Raw genomic sequence first — 18,257 nt, 5'->3', positions numbered from 1 at the left:
TATTGACATTTAGAAAAATAAAATAGGAAAATCACACTAGTAAGAATTGTATTAGGATTGAAAAATATATGAAAATCTGGTAAAAATCCATTTTAAATCATTCTTGTAGCACTAATCATTTCAAATATTATACATAAATCATTTCAATTCAGAAATAAAAAGTGAATTTTAAAATGACTTTACTTCTCATTTAAATGGAGTGTTTTCCTCTTTCAACTAAACTTACTATATGTGGGATTTATATTTTATCCTTATGCCCTTTTTAGTAGACATGTATTTAGTAGTTTCTTTATAGCTTCTTCATGTGGGTAATAATTGCAGTCTGTAATTTATTTTATGAAGATATTAGTCTTAGAGAACATTTACCATGAAGAAAGTTTTATATTTATATGTAGCATTAATCTTTTTTAAGTTACTGTTTTTAAATATGAAGAATATGAAGATCAGACACAAAATAGAAGAGATCTTCCTTTGAGAGTAATGAATAAAATGTTGATTAGCATAAAAAGTAATATAATAAATATATTTACCCTGGCATTCTATTAACTCAAAACTCTTGTATGTTTATATTAATTGAAATCATAGATCATATATCATTCCAACAGTAGTTATTAATATCATACTTTTAAAAATGAATTTGAAAATATGTATTTTAGATATTTTTCAAATCTTGATTGAGAAGATTTTGAATATACTTCAGAGACCTGAAAATCTCCTACTAATGCACTTTGATATACTATAATGACTGGAAATATCTAATGTTCAGGGCAATTGCATTTGGAGTTAGCTTTATATCCCCAGACAGCCACTACCCATAAAGGTAATATTTTTCCTCTGTTAATTTATGAAAACCACACCACAGGCTAAGCAACATGGAATGTCAGTTGAGCAGTCAGCAGACCTTTGGATTGACAATGTTCTACTCCTCCTCATGTCACCAAAATAAAACCATCACTCTTATTTTAAAAAATAACACTAATCTACCCAGAATCAACTCCATGATATCCAGACAAGTTCACAAAATCTAGCATCAAATTCTTTCTGACTTGTAGAAAGGTACAATATTTTAAACTATTTCATTATTAATGCATTTTTACTAGAGAAAATGGAACTCCGGTTGTATTTTTCTAAGTTACAAATCTGGCAAGCAACATGCTAAGATAAATGGCACCTTATTTTAATTTACTCACATGGGGATTATAAACAGTTAAAAAGTAAATTTCTGAAAATTATCAAAACTAATATCTAAAATTCCAGGTAAAATTATGATATATGCTTTTCACCTATTTTCTATTAAAATAAATAATAGTAACATAAGAAATTTTCTAAATTTTATCTATTATTTTTAATAATTTATTTCTTAATAATTTAAAGTAAATATTTTAATTGCAGCTTTTTTAGGTACATTACTCTTTGAAATCTGTAATTTTCTTAAGTTTCTTCTGTTTCAAGATGTTAAAACTGTATTTTGCTAACAAAGGAACAAGTTTGTGGCCTGAAATCTCAGGAAAAAATTGGCTGAGACTTCTTGGACTCTCTGTACAGTTATTGGACAGTACTAAAGTTAGCAGAAAAAATTCTGTGCTCTGTTTCATATAAAAGAATATGTGATTGTAAACTCCAAAATTTTCCAGCAACAAATTACCTATGCAGTTAATAGTCAATAAGTTAATATTGTTATATATCACTTGTGCACAGAACAGCAACCCTGGAATTTTAACTCTTCCTTCCTCAAGTACCCACTGTACAAAAGCAAAGGCTGGCTACCCACTGTTAAATCTTTCTCTGACTCCTGGTCCTTAGTGGGAGTGAAAAGTCTGACTTTACCCACAAGTTTCAGATTTTTGCATAGCTCTTTCAGACTACAAGTCTATGCAGATAATTGTATTCTTTTATCTACCAGAGCAAGGAGGGGTTATGTTTCCAGAATATCTTACCTTATATTTACACTAAGAAAATGTGATTAAATGAGATTAATTCAAATTAACTAAAGTAACTTCTCACTCTTCCTGAAATTCCTGAAGATTTTTAGCTCTATTCAGTGTTCAGCAAATGTTTCTGTAAAGTGACAACTAATAAATATTTTAGGTTTTACCTCTCTCTGTAGCAACTACTTGACTCTGTAATTGTGCTGCAAAAATAGCCTGAGCCAATATGCAAATGGGTGAACTTGACTGTGTTCAGGAAATCTCAGGAGGTTTTCTCAAATGATATGCTTTCTCTAGATCAAGTCATTTTGCTGGGGTTTTTTTTTTGTGCTTATCCCCTAGTGTGGAATGCTCTTAGACCACTGCAGTTCACTTTTGCTGCAAGAGAGCAGGTTGCTCTGCCCCAGTAAGTTTTTAAATATCAGTTATATGTGAGTAGAGTTCTTTTTTTAACCTTTTTTCTTTTCTTTTCATAAGTTTCGCTGCAAAACTGATAAATGTATTCCATTCTGGTGGAAATGTGACACTGTGGATGACTGTGGTGATGGATCTGATGAACCTGATGACTGCCGTGAGTACACTGGCAAATGCAGGCGTTTAGAAATTAGATCTTCTTAAATCTCAGACCTGGAAAATTGAAGCTAGATCCAAATTAATTCTATTTGATACTTTTTTTTTTTCAGAATTAAATCAAAAAGTTTTGATAATTTAATCTTTCGGATTACAACCAAAAATTTTGCAATGTCTTGGGTGTATGTCTCCTAATTATTACCTTTATGATGACAACAGCAATTTGTATTTGTTCTTTCTCAAATATTCTTACCTGTAGGATAACTACATTACTTTATGTAATGATCAGCAGAGAAACAATAAGCATGATTTTGAATTACTATATCACCAAATAGTAAAAAAATGGGCAAGTTTTCAGACTGCTTCTCAATTAAAATCTTACCTTGAAAAGATATAAACTTTCAACTTTTTTTCTGTTGGTATTAAGATACTGAAAATTCTGGGCCTCCCCTGGTGGCGCAGTGGTTGAGCGCTGGGTTGCGAAGCTGCCTGCAGCCTCAGCAGCGCCAGTTCGATCCCTGGCCACCGGCGAGGGCCCCCCCCCGCCCCCGCCAAAAAAAAAAAAATAAGATACTGAAAATTCTTTCAAAGTCAGATTTTTCCAATGTAAGTCAATAGTTTACGGTTAGGCAATTTAATATGTTAGTAGATGTTGATTTAAAATGACAATCGAGGGATTCCCTGGTGGTACAGGGGTTAAATCTCAGAGCTATCAAGCTATCCCCAGCCACTGCCACATGAGTTTGATCCCCAGCCAGGTTGCTAGCCCACATGGCTCAACAGACCTCTCCTGCCTCTCCCTCTGCTCCCCTCAGCAGTGTATTTCAGTCAGTTTGCCTGTTCTGTTCCCCACTCTGTCCCTGGTGAATGCTCTCATCCACCACACCTCTGGCCTACACCCCAGCTCTTGTATGCATAAATAAATAAATATAAACCTTTAAAATGACTACCTAGTATACCTTGCTATCTGAATGTGATTGCCATGGTTACATGATGCTTTTTCTTTTTCAACTCTCTTTGGTAACCTGGTTATAAGGGACAACAGAAGAGTTTGCCTTAATAGCACCTTATAGTTTACTCCATGAGTCGCTTCAGTGCTACATTGTGAAGTTGAAGATCCTTTGGTCAATCATGATAATACTCTCACTATCCCCGTGCACCATTGCTATGATTTGACCTTGACAATTGAACTTAAGATCCATAGGCTTGCATAAAAGATAGACAGTATATTGTCTTAGTGAAAACTAGCTACTTTCTATTGTAGGACTCCATCACATAATTAGAAAGTCATTTCAAACTAAGGGTCTCTACATTGCTTAGATGAACTGTATGTGTCTCTCTGTTTACTGCTGTGTATATCAAACATTTGAGCTTGTTCCATATACCCCATTTGTATGTTTGAAAACAGGAGGTAATATATTGAACAGAAAGGAAAAAAAAAAACCTATAAAATGTCATCACTTTTCTAATATTCTCCTTATGTTTCTGAAAGGTCCATTGCTTTTTTACTTTTTGATTATGTTTTTTGTTTTTATTATGATGGCAACATATAAAGAATAATGTCGTTACAGGGCAAAGGGAGGGGTACCCTAAGAACCTTCAAATCTGCCTTCTTAAATATGTTCTTCCATCTACCGCATCAAGAGAAAACATAATCTAGTCTATAAGACCTTTAATGACAAGAAATTTAATACAATTAATGTGTAATAAAAAAAGAGAAGGGAATGAATAGATAATTTCAAACAAAACACCTGAAGTTACCCATCCCCTTGTGTGTAAATGCCAAGCCAAACAGGGTTGGCTCAAAACAGGATCGCTGAGGCCCAAAAGCTTGCCATTTTGAAGGCACCTTCTGGTGGAGACATATAGGAAAGGGACAGAAGGGGCCAGACAAGTCTGGAAGGAGAAGTGCAAATGCAAAATCAAAATCAAGATCAATGCTGCCACTCTCAGCCTCCCCACAGGACACTCATCCATGTCTCTTTCAAGTGTCTTTTTCCATGTTCCCCAAGTCCCTGGTACCAGCCCAAGGCTGAGAGCAAGTGCAGCTTCTTCATGTCTCTCTGCTCCATGCGCCTCTTCCAGGTCCTTTTCTTGCTCTCCTCCCTCCTTTCTCCCACTCTTCTCCAGCACACCCTCTCTGTTCAGCTCTACCCTTTTTTGGGTGGGGCAGGGCACCTGGACCCTCCTCTTTCCCTGGGGTCCACCCTGTTACAATGCCCTTAAGCAACAGGTATGATATTATGCTTGTTATTTTTATTTAGTTATTTAATTAAAAGAAATATCAAAGAAACTAGATATGGGGGACTAGTTGAAATTTACTTATCAAAAGAAAGTCATTGATTTCCCCCACAATAAAGTAAACTTTCCTATGAGGTAATACAACTCTTTTTTTTTTTTAATTTGTAGATGTAACCAAAAATAAGTAGGTTAATTTGGTCCTCATATTAAGACGACTTCACTAGCACAGATTAACGAAAATGTTCTCTAGAGGAAATATCATCATAATGACCTGGAACAAAGTTGACAGCACCCAGTGCTTTTTCTTTCTAATAACTTCTAAAATATTTGCAGTTCCTAAACTCAAAGTTTAATCTTCACTGACATTAAATGCTGTAACTATACTAATATGAAAAATTAACTACAGAGTTAGTATAATAAATTTTTCACATTCATCACTTTCCCCTTTGAGGGGAACCCAAGCAGCTCTGGTATCCTAGAATTCTGGAAGAACCTTATCCTGGTTAAATACAAATACTGAAAGTTTTTATTGGTAATATTATCTCTGTGATCATTTAGTAAATGGTCTTTTACTTGTAGTTGAATAGTTAACAGAACTGAACATCTGTAGACATGGTACTTTATTTGGGGAGTTATAGTAAAATGAAAAATCATGAGTCTTTGGAATGTGTAGAATTAATTTTTGCATAGTTGCAACATCAGAACTTGCAGGTGTGATAAGCCAGTGGCAATACCTATAATTGTATCTATAAAAGGAGAGAAATTGGATCCCAGGTTTAAATACTTGCAAACTTACATAATGTTATTTTATAAATGCAGTTAAAAATGGTATCAAGAATTATCTGGCATCAGAACTTTGTAATTACATTTCCTATGATAATCAAATACAACAAGAAGTATTCTAGAGACACATTTGAAGGTCAAATGCACATACAGTTGTTGCCCGGGTATTGAAACTCCTTTTTCAGTCACAGCACTTATGGGATGTTGTTCAGTGATAGCACAGGAATATTAAAGGAAATCATAGATAAAGAAACACAGAAAATAGTGGAAACATATGTTTAGAGTATGAGAAAATTAAATATCTAGTGTGATTAATTTATGTTTAGATGTGACTTTCAACATTTTAAGATTCATTTGTATGAAGGTCAAAGAATGTATTGAGATTTTTTTTTATAATTAATGGCATCTTAAGTTTATATTGTAATTATAAATCATAATTTATTTTCCAAATGAATTTTAAAACACAATTTATTAATATTTAATGCACCGATTTGTACTAATAAACAGAGTATTATTAAACTCTGTCAGTGATTGGTCACATGGATTCAAAACATCAGTCAAAAGACAAGTACTTTTGAAAATATCATGGTTTCTGAGAAAACATGAGTTTGATCTGGATTTGAATTCCAAGTTTAGCACTTGCACTGTGTGCATCTTTGTGAATTACTAATGTCTAAAAGACTTATTTTTCTTATTTATAAAATGGTGATGGTCATGCTGAGGTTGAAAAGGTTATGATAGATTCAAATAACAACTGTATATGAAAGAACATATATAGTGTGCGCATATATATATGTATGTGTGTACATTGTATATCTATAATAATATGCTATAGTATAAAATAAATACTCAATATATCCTACTTTATTACTATTGCTCTTATTATTCACTATATGAACTCAAAGAATATAGCAAAATAAAATATATTATCTGGGACTTTATTATAATAGTAAATGTATGGCATATAAAAATACTATTTATATGATATTCTTATGAATTAATAGGGTTTTAAGTATAAATATCAATATGTCAGATTTGAAATTCAATTGTTATAGGATGTATTTGCTTCAGATAGCGTTAGGTAATATAAAGTTCAGATGTTTCCTCATATGTTGGAGACTTTAAACTAATATTGGAATAACTGTTCTAAAAAAATACAATAGATTTATTCTGCTGCTTAAACTCTCAATATGCTTTCTTTGAGGCAATATTTATAAATTTTAAATATATGTTTATATTTATATGTTATTGATTTCTTCTTACTGTTTATGAAATAAATTCTGGAGGCATCTAAGCTGTTGTTTGCTTAGCTCTATATCCGAAGCTAATGGCTATCTAGATTGAAACATTCACATTGTGCTCTAGGATAGGTTTAATATACTAATGTAATAAATATTTTGGCTGTCAGATGATCTGTGTTTAGAAAGTCACCAAGTAAGACTGTCATCCACAACACCTATGTGTTTCCACCCCTTAGCTGAATTTAAATGTCAGCCAGGTCGGTTTCAGTGTGGGACTGGACTCTGTGCACTGCCTGCCTTCATCTGTGATGGAGAGAATGACTGTGGAGACAATTCTGATGAACTCAATTGTGGTAAGTGATTAAATTCTTAACTAAGGAACATAAACCTAGTTCTTAGCTGATTATTTCTTCACTGATTTAAACTCAGACACAGATTTCAGCACAGGCTTTTATGTTCTTTTTATTTTTTAGATACACATGTCTGCCTCTCAGGTCAATTCAAGTGTACCAAGAACCAGAAATGTATCCCAGTAAACCTCAGATGTAATGGACAAGATGACTGTGGGGATGAGGAAGATGAAAGGGACTGTCGTAAGTCTCCTCAAAATGCTGTTTTGTCTTACTCCCAACTGAAATGGGTCTAAACATTTTTGTGCTTCATAAATTCACACACTGTAGAAAAATGTAACACAATTGTGGGCAAAGAATTACAAATAGGGGCCTATTGGGAAGAATTATTTAAGAAGCTCTATATAAAATGTACAGAGAAATTTAAAACAAGGGTAATTTCTTATAAGGTTACCTGAAGCACATGACAAGTACAGAAATATTCATTCATCCACATCAACCTGAGGAGAAATAGAAAGAAACATTGCTACTGATTATGGCATTTACTCATAAATTGATTTTGTTCTGGCCCATGTTAACTAAATACACATAATTTTCTTCTATTGATTAGTTACTTGAGTTCAACCTCATTTTAATTGGAAAATTTATCCCTTAAAATTAATATTTAATGTATAATGAGATAAAAAAATCTAGGCAATTTAGCCAAACAAAATTACTTGTAAAAACTGTAAATGATGCTCTATTTGTTTTTATTCAAAGAACAATAATGAAATATTTTCTATTGTTTTAAATTCTTATTTCCATTCCCCACCAAAAATCAATTTACATTAAAAAGAAGATAAAACTGTTTACAGCATATCCATATATGCAAGTCTGCAGGCACACGGATGTGTGCGTGTCTACACACTCACACACACACACACACCCATCTGAATGATAGAACACCTGTCACATTTCAGGGTTTCAACAGAACTGCTGTCAACATTTCTGTCTTGCTGAAGTTTTATTTTATTCCCCTAAAACTTTTATCAGTAAATAATGTGCAGTCATCCAGCAATTTGATTAAGATGGTGCATTCAGAATAAAGTCAGTGCCAGTTCTTTATGGTTAGTCATTCTAGAAGCTGATCCATTAAATTGACTAGGATTTGTGATGCAGTTTATAGGGTGAGTTGGATGTTCACTTCTTCCCTGAAAACCTCACACCTAGAGATTTTGATAAATTGTATGTTTTTCCCTCAGTCACTTATATTTTCTCATTTTAATCTTTTTCAGTTTGTAAATATATATATATATATATATACATATATACATATAATTTCTTTATTTATCTGGAAAAAATTTTGGAATGCTCCTAACTTCTTTAATTTATGATTGGTTTTAAAATATATATTCAAGATAGAGTTGTTTTCAAAACTCTGATACTTATCAAGTATATCATTCCAGAAATATATTTAATCTGTTTTCACTGGAAATATATTAGGGATACATTCAGATAAACAAAGGTTCAAATCCACACCTCCATTAATTATTATTATGTAAAAGATGATGAACTTTCATTTGACTATCTTAAATACTGGTTTATCTAATTGCTTTTTAAATAAAATGTCTGAACTTATCCAAAGCTACATTTTAATAGACGTTTTCCTCTTAAGCTGAAAACAGCTGTTCTCCAGACTATTTCCAATGTAAAACTACCAAACACTGCATTTCCAAACTGTGGGTTTGTGATGAAGATCCAGACTGTGCAGATGCATCAGATGAAGCCAACTGTGGTGAGTGTTTTGTGAACATGAATCTTGCCTATTATATTTGAGTTATCATCTGAGATGACCGGAGTGAAATGGATTCAAACACCATTCTGACAATACTCAGGTCTTACATGAGGATGTTTTGTCTGTATTCACGGAGTACAAACAAGTTCAAGTTAGCTATTTTATAAACGGCATGAAGGGGTAAGGTGGAAGAGTAGGTATTGCTTAGTCAAGTCTATTTTTGAAAGGATAAATTAAAAAGGTAAGATAAAACTATAAGCTTTCTATGTAAGTTACACATGGTATTCATATTTGAACATTAGAAACAGCATTAGAAATAGCATTAGAAACAATGAAACACTATTACAGATCTTTCTAGACATTATTTTTGCTTAAATAAACATGATTTTATATTCATTCAGTGCTTATTGTGCATTCTAAAACATGGTCCTAAAAAAGCAAAAAGATTAAAAAAAAATGTTTGGTTTTACTCTATGGTATAGATCACTTAAGTTAGCATTTGTTCTTGAAACAATAATTTCATTTAAGTTTAATTATTTCATTTTTAACAATTACTCCCTATTTTACATTGTAGGAATGGAGACCATGTCGAGTTTGTTTGCTGCATTTGGTTCTATCTTGAAAATGTCAATAGTAAGACAGATGAAGTATAGTTGTCATGTTCATCTTAATATTAAATATTGAGACTTTTCTAGGTGAATACTTCAAACTTGGTATTTTTAGAAACAAAAAAAAAACAATCTAGTAATTAGAAAAGACAAAGTTTGTTCAAATTAAAGATACAACTTGAAGGCTTCATAGTTAGCACAGTATCATAAAACCACCATTTACCACTTTGTAGGATTGATCTTCATAATCAATTCACATAGCCCAAAACTACATCCATCACTTATTTGTCTATAACAGTTATTAAGAAGTTTTGCAGGCTAGTTTATACCACTGGTTAGCTTGTTCTGTTGTCATTTGTATTTTTATTTACCAAATCAAAGTAGAATAATGACTTATACTAGTTATCTGAGTGATTTCTTGACTGGAATGTTATTTCTATATTTTGTTTTTCATTTTCCTTACTTTGATATAACTTAAATGTTTTGGGAATTTGTGCTAATCAAACTTATAGTTATCAATCATCATGATAATAATAATGTCTAATATTATATGGCATTTAACATATAATCCAGGAAATGTTTAAAAACTTTGCAGTTATTATCTTATTTAATTTTTTAGTTATCCCTATTTTATAAAACAAGGAGAATGAAGCTGATGGAGGTTGTATAACTCTTGTAATGAATCATAGCTAAATAGAGGTGGAACTGGGACTTAATTCCAGGATTATTTTGTTTTGAAGTCCTGTAGACATAACATCTACACATTCTTTATATACAAAAAGAAAAAAAAATATTTATGTGTTTCCTTCTGTAAGGTTATAGAAAATGCTCCCAGCCACATGTTATTTCTATAGGTTCAAGACCAATATATACATACCTACTTTATAGAAAGGAGGCAAAAGGAGGAGGGAGAATTTACATTATACCCACTATAAAATGCTATTGTTGGCAGGTGCTAATTTAATGTAAAGAACCATTCTAAATCACATTTAATATAGCATTTTCCAGTCCTCATTTTTGAAAGGACTAGGAAACCCTCCTCAACCGCCCCCCCTTTATTTTATCTTCAATGAATAAACACATGTATTTGTGCTAATTGTGCTAACACCCTTGTGAAATAGTTCCCTTTTGATGCTTCCATTGAGTGGAAAAGAAACATAATACTTCTTAAAGATTAAAACTATCATGCAAGGTCTTACTGTATGAATTGAGTTATGTGTTTCTTTGTGGCTGAGAATGGGCCTTGACTAGAATAGGGAATGTGCTTCTCTATTGTCCACACCCATTGTCCTCAGAACAGCAGGATGTGGGCTGTCTTACAGTAAATGCTTTGAGTGACTAGCCTGTTCTCTGTTGTAAGACTTCAGTTTGCAGCACATTTTCATTTTAGTTACTTTCTATACATTCTTACTGCAGGGCTAAGTTTAGGGGAAAGCTCTTTTTTACTCTTTAGTTTACTCTTTAGTTTACCAAGACTTTACTGTTCTCAACACCAACATTAATATTTATCTATGGTTTTATATCTGCTTGCCTTCTGTCAATTCTAAAGTTCTAGCATTTTAATTTTTATACCTTGACACATTGCAAATGGAGCAATTTCTTTGTGAATTTGTGCAAATAAAACCAATGTGGGAGGAAAGAGCTAAAGAGAGGGAGAAGAGAAAAGGAAAGAGGAGGAGGACTTTGGAAAGGTGTGAAAAAGTATAGCAGACTAATATAACACAAACAACATATACATATAATATAGGGAATTAAAATACCAGGGAAGTATACATTTTTAATATTAATCCATTTTTATATTTACCACACTATCGTATTTATTGAATTTAGCCCAGTGTAATTTTTGAGATTTTGTGGGTACTTGCAAGTTTAACGAATGACGTTCATTATATGTAAAATCATTACGTTAACCTAGAATTTAAGAAGACCTTGAAGTCACTTTGAATAGATGTCGATATATTTTAGGACTTCAGGCCTAAAAATCTAGTTTTGGTGAGATTGGTACAAATTTAAAAAAAATAAATTAACTACATAATTTCCTGTCTTACTACACCCAGTTTCTGAGAGGGCTAAATTTTTTGAGAGTCTATACAAGCTACATTTGGCACATACAAATCTAATTTCATAAGTACGGGCCTCCCCTGGTGGTGTGTGGTTGAGCGCTGGGCTGTGAAGCTGCCCACAGCTCTGCAGTGCCGGTTTGATCCCCGGCCACCCAGAGAGGGTCCCACATGGCGCGCAGACCTCTCCTGCTGCGCCCACTGCTTCCCTCAGCAGTATACTTCGTTTGTCTGCCTGCTCTGTTCCGCAATCTGGCTTGGTGAATCCTCATCCTCCCGCACATCTGGCCTGTACCCTGTTTCTTGTATAAAATAAATAAATAAATATTTAAAAAAAAAGAAATCTAATTATTGAAATAATGATAATAGACATACAGAGAGTCGCAGGCCTCTACTGGCCTTTAGTTCCCCATACAATGTGACACTTTATTGGAAGAGGCTAGTTTAGGCATATTGAAAAAGGCCTTTCTAATCCTTTTGGGGAGACTGGTTCCACAATATCTTTCTGTTATGTTCTCTCTTCCCAATTTATAGTTTAGGTTAACAATTCCCTAGATGTCTGTGAAACATTCTGTCTTTTTCTGAGTTTTTCTTCCTGGGCTCTGCTGGTCATCTCTATACTCAAGCCAGCTCTCTAGAAACTACGGTTTGTTCAGCCTCATCGCTCCTTTCACTCCTCCCTGTGGCCTCATTTTCTATGTTCTTCTTCTATATCCCTTCACTTTATCTAGAATTTTGTCATCAGAGTAGAATCTTGTGTCCAAGTTGGTTCAGCATCATTTGCTGCTTTTGAGCAGCCTTAGTTTATAAACTGCTGCTTGGTTAATTACATTTAATTAATGTGTGAGCTATAATCACTCTAACTAGGGCTTGTGAGAGGAACTTGAGCTTCCTATGGTAACTTTATACTTTCTGCAGCCAGTTTATCGCACATGACACAACACATATAAAACAACAAATAGATCCAATCAACATATTATTTTCACTTAAATGTTTGATAAGGAAATTTGAATTAGTCTATTCAAACCATTAAGACTGTAAGAAATATTTTTCAAGTTAAAGCAAGGAATCATAAATCACTAATCGCTAAATCATAAAATATTTTAAACATACAGAATTTTACTGAAAGTTTTATAGTAAGCAAAATCCACATAGCATATTTAGTAGATTTTAACTTTTGGCTTAAAGAACAGTATCCAAAATTCCACAATAACAACTAAGTCCTTTCTATTCTTTCTATTTCTTTTCCTCCTTTTCCGCCCCATCTTAAAATGGCTATGTCTCATTCACATGTGAAATCTTCCTACTTTTACTATATTAGTATGCACTCATTTAAATATAATAGTTTATGGTGTTGTAATTTTACATTACTGGTATTTTATTTCCTATATTAATTTCAAGCTTGACCTTGTCTAATTTTCCAGTGCATTGATATGAGTAACGTATTTCCCTACAAAGGCTATTTTTATATGTTACAATCACTACACATTCAATAGCAAGTAAGTCACAAACTTTTCATAGACTGTACCATAGGTTCAGATGTTTAATTGTCACCTTCCATAAAAGTTCATTTGAAGCACATGAGACAACATCCTAAGGCAGGAATCTGTTTACCTTTCAGTCAATATCAGGCTAAATTCAATTTAGGACGGAAGACCTGAAATTACCTTGAAGAGGGAATTAGCTCTGATAGTGTGACTACATCTATATTAAAATTAAAATAACTCAAGATATTTGAATTGAGTTATTTATAGAAATTGTATTAACTTTCACTTAGAACAGTATTTACCAAAATGTTAGTATTCTGACTTCAAAATAGTCCAGGGAAAGCTGTGTGTTCATAATCCTGTATCTTGAAAAACAGTATATACTTATATGTATTCAGTTAAGACATCTGTTTAATGTTTTCAGTGAGTGTTTCCTGAATTTAAATATAGATTACAGATTTATATTTTGATTGACAATCACATAATCTGAACATTCTAATGTCTCTTCCCTTCTCCGTTGTGCTATCTTATATGGAGGAGTGAGGGTAAGGGAGTTGTTGGGGGAGACTTGTGGGAAATAGATCGAAATTTTCTGACATATGGCATTACAGTATCTCTATTCTTAGACATTTGGGATTAGTATGTTCATGTGAAGAGATACAAAGGAAAAAGTATCTTCTCGCCACTTGTTCTCTAGGACTATGCTGGTCTCTGCTGAGTGATTAGGCTCATGTGCAGTGGGGCTGTGTCCTGTGCTGTAGGGTACCAGTACCCCTTCTCTCTGCCAGGGTATAAGCTTGGTGTTTGTCTCTACATTTCCATTTCCAGTGAGCTGCAACCTGATATAAAGTTTTCTGCTAATACATGAAACCTCTAAATAAGAGAGTCTCACAGAGGTACATCATCCTACAAACTTGAAGATAATATGATGAGTCAAAAATTCTGTCTCATGCTTAATCTGTTTTGGCTGCCACCCACGTTTAATTAAAATGTTAAAATTGTTCCTGAGTTTTGTTGACTGTGGCATCCACATGGTACTAGATGTTTCTCCTAGAGGCTTGGCATCTCTGAGATAAATCCAAGTGTGTTGCTTGTCTTGCATTCCTGGCCTTTGCCATGTCAGTCTGGATGCTGCAATCATGTATTGAGTTCATATCTGATTAAGCTCTCTATTTATCTTATTTTTCTTCTTGCTATCATTCATAATCCAGACGGTGCCTTTGTTCTCTACCTTTCTGCATCATTTACTTATTGTTGAGGTAGCACATGTTATTCCACTCCTTATCCTGTTGAAACAGCTTGGTGGGACACTGTAATTTATGAGAAATAAATGAAAACTATATTATTTTAGTTTTCCAAATTTTATATATTATACTTATTTGACTCCGGATGATTTTTTTCTGTTCAATACTACTTAATAACGTGTTGTAGAATCGCAAACTTTCAGAATATACTTCGAACATACCATCTATTATAGAATACTACTGGTGCTGTGTTGTTGGTAGTCTAATGGTAATTTTTAAAGTGCTTACACAGTTCTATATTACTATTTTAAAACAGAATGTACCTATTCCATCCTCTTTTAAAAAAATAATCATTTAACTTCTGGTATATTTCTAAATTTTATGCTAAATAATGAAAATAAATGTATTTTTGAAACAGCTGGTGATGTAGAAAATCATTTAGTATGAGTAAGGAAACTTCTGTTAATTCAGTGATAATACTTTTATACTATATTATGACATTTTTATGGTGATATTTCTATTGAAAGAGCATTACATCATTACATTATATAAGTTTGAGATTTGTAATATCAAGAATCAACATTGTGTTTACTACATTAATTTCACTGCTGAAAGACCAATTTTATTCTTCAGGATTCTATAGTAAAGTTTTTGATGAATCATTTATTTTGCTTCATCTGTTTTCTCAAAATTCAATATTTTCAACTTTTTCTATCAATCACATTTTTGTGACTGTATCTCTGTGTATTTGTGTGTGTGTGTTACATGGTTGACAGAGAACAGAATAAAAAGAGCCTCTGTGGAAATATTTTGATACAATAAAATTCTTGAAGAATTGTGTATCTGTATGAGTGAGATCAGAAAATTGTCTTCTAGGTTTGTTGTTTTTGTTGTTTTTTTTTGTGTATGTGTGTGTGTGTGTGACCCTTGCCGGTGGCCGGGGAACAAACCAGCGCTGCAGAGGCTGCGGGCAGACTCACAGCCCAGCTCTCAACTGTTGCGCCACCAGGGGAGGCCCTGTCTTCTAGTTTTTATATGAAGAGACAAATGTGCTACATATGATTCATTAAATAATTAAAATGGAACACAGTGAGTCTTTTGCAACTTACCTTCAGGAACTTTCATGCACTATTTCTCTACCAAAAGGATGTGCAATTATTTGGTGTTGCCATTTTTTTCTCTCTAATAATAAAAGGAAACTCATAGATTTAAATTTTGTTACAAAAAACCTGAAAAGGACCTCACAAAATAAGCCAGCATGTAGGTCTACTTATCTGCATGATTCTGCATTGATCTGTTTTAAAAACCATAAAAGAAATAGCTTTATGTCAGTGAGGTTTGCACTTGAATTTTTAAAAGAATGGAACAACATATTTATTTTATTAGGATCTCTGTGCAATTTATTTTTTAAAAGAATAAATTGAGTCAGGTTTTAACTTTCTGTGATATTTTTACTTGAAAAAATTTATTCTTATAAAGTGCTTCCTACTTGATTCTCTGAAAGTTCAAAAAAAATTTGAACAGTATATTTGATTCTCTGAAAGTATAAAATAAAATCACACACACAGACACACACACACACACACACACACACCAGTTGAAGAGTTGATGATTTATTGTAGTTTATGTAGGAAGAAAAATAAGTATTAGATAATTTACTTTTAAAGAGTAAGAAATGTAGAACTTTAAAAAATTGCTTCTTTGCATCTATCTTGAAAATAAAGAAATTTGTATTAGCTTTAATTTGGAAGATTCTGTCCTATGATCCTCTGGGCTGGTGATTTCCTTAGAGAAAATTCTATCATTTACATTTTTCAGGTATTACTCAGTTTTTCTTAGTACTGTGTTTATATGATTGTGTTCTAGGTTAGTCAAATTAAATAAATAAATGAAAAACTATATTTTTTTACTCAACACCAAAACCAGGTAATATGTCTATGTGTAGTATGTCTATGTGTAGTAAATATCAATGATTATTCCTTTAAGAAAACTTAATTTGCATTTATATATTGGTCTTTTTGAGGATACATATGGCATCAGATTTTGCTTACAAAAACTATGTCCATTTTGATCCTTTAACATTTTAGCATATAGTACATGAAAGAGAGAAAAAGGTCTATTGTTGAATTATAACTGTACCCTTAATTAACTTTGTGATCTGTGAATAATGAACAGATAGTGTATAGATGACAATTCTGACAGTCATTCTTATGCTTCAATCAGTTTTAAATGCAGTGCTTAGGATGCAAGCCCTCTGTGTTAGATTGTTGATGTCTGTTCATATAGTGGACCTTGCTCAGAAGCCATAAGGGAATAACGGGAGTGCAGGCAGAGCTAATGTAGGACATAGCTGACCTCTTGTGGATTACAAATGTCAGAGTAAATCAATTGCTTATTTTTATTCTTTGATATTTTAGCCCTCTAATTAATATGTCCATTTTTCTAATCTCAAAATGTTGAGAGAGAAGAGTTTCCTGTGACCTAAAACAGAAGTGGCTTGAAAAATATATTTCAGGCTACAGAAATAAGTAGCAAGCAAAGCTGCCCTGTGACCTGAGGGTTCTCACCCCTATGGATCATATTATTTATACAATTGCAAGTTTTCTCTTCATAATTCTATGTTCTCAAAAGGAAGCAGACACCCATTCTAGAAAATTTTCCTATTTGAGTTACTAAATTTAGACTATTTGAGAAATATAAACTGATACTATTTATTGAAGTTCAAATAAACCTAACATGTTTTCAGAATTTTCTTTCTGATTAATAGTGTTTGGATATGTGAATTATACACCTTAAGCAAACATATCTCTAATTTAGGTTTATACATTAATAATATGTTGATATTTAACATGCACTAGTGAAACTATAGAATATAATATAGGTATATATAATGCATATGGAATCAGTTACAGACTTTATATCTAATTATGTTTCTATATGTGTTTTTTATATATATACATATATATATTATTCACTGAGTAGTATAAGCTATCAGGGAATCATAGATATACAATAAATCACCCCCATTAATTACAAGTATTTAAATAGCAAGCATATGTATATACGTTCTTTCAGAACTTGGTGTGTCCATTTTTATTATGTCTGAACAAAAGCAATTACCATTTAGATCTTTAAATATTTCTTTAAATTAGTGTTGAGAATATGTCATTTAGAAACCTTGCATTGCTAGTAGATATTACCAATAGGTATTGATATTAGCAATAGGGAATTTGAAAATTTTGCGCAAGTTTGACTTTCTAGGGAGTCTCAAAAAATATTCCTGTTCTTAGCAGAAGAATTCACCAGGGCTCTTATATGCCTGTTCAAGTGTATCCTGCAAAATACCTTGGGCTCAGTTTGCATTGTTTCTTTTCACTCTTTTTCATCTATAATTAGTTATTTTTGTATCTTGATATAATTCATTTACAACAATTAATAAACAACCACTGAAGATGTTATGTAAGTCATTATAATAGGGATAATTAATAATTTTGAAGACTTAGTTTGTGCTAGGCATTATGTGAAACTTGATGTGAATTATATCATTTAGTCCCCACGACAATACTATGAAAGATATACTATAATTATTCCTATTTTATAATTAAGAGTCTATGGTGTAAAGAGTATAATAAATTCCTATGGGCAAAGAAAATGGGTATAAAATGAGTTAGCAGATATTTAAATGTATAAAATTTGGCTTCCACCCCAAGCATGCCCTTAATAATTATTAAATAGAGCTTCCTTAACATGCAGTAAGTTTATAAGATATTAGACAGTAATCCCAAACAAATTTAAATAGATAAATATTTTCAGAAAAAAGTATATTTAATATTTTTCTAAAATAATTTCTCACAAACAATGAGTGAGTGGGAGGAAGAATGGCAATTAAGGGTATGTTGTCTGAATACACTACCCACTGATGTGTGCATTATAAGATTGTCCTTCTTGACTAGTGGGAACAGGTAGTATAG

General features: G+C 32.5%; 1 protein-coding gene across 1 annotated transcript in view; it reads left to right on the top strand.

The window, feature by feature from the left end:
* LRP1B (LDL receptor related protein 1B) overlaps positions 1-18,257 on the top strand; it is a 1,722,250-nt gene that overhangs the window by 1,541,904 nt on the left and 162,089 nt on the right. The window contains exons 63-66 of the mRNA XM_054699700.1: positions 2,406-2,499; positions 7,000-7,116; positions 7,237-7,356; positions 8,768-8,887. Coding sequence (XP_054555675.1) covers positions 2,406-2,499; positions 7,000-7,116; positions 7,237-7,356; positions 8,768-8,887 — 451 coding nt within the window. The remainder of the gene's footprint in view (positions 1-2,405; positions 2,500-6,999; positions 7,117-7,236; positions 7,357-8,767; positions 8,888-18,257) is intronic.

Source organism: Talpa occidentalis, unplaced genomic scaffold, assembly GCF_014898055.3.
Source record: "Talpa occidentalis isolate TD23 unplaced genomic scaffold, MPIMG_talOcc4v2.1 talOcc4.3, whole genome shotgun sequence".
Taxonomy (NCBI): Eukaryota; Metazoa; Chordata; class Mammalia; order Eulipotyphla; family Talpidae; genus Talpa; species Talpa occidentalis.
Note: the sequence above shows the minus strand (reverse complement) of the source record. Positions and strands in the feature narration are given on the sequence as shown.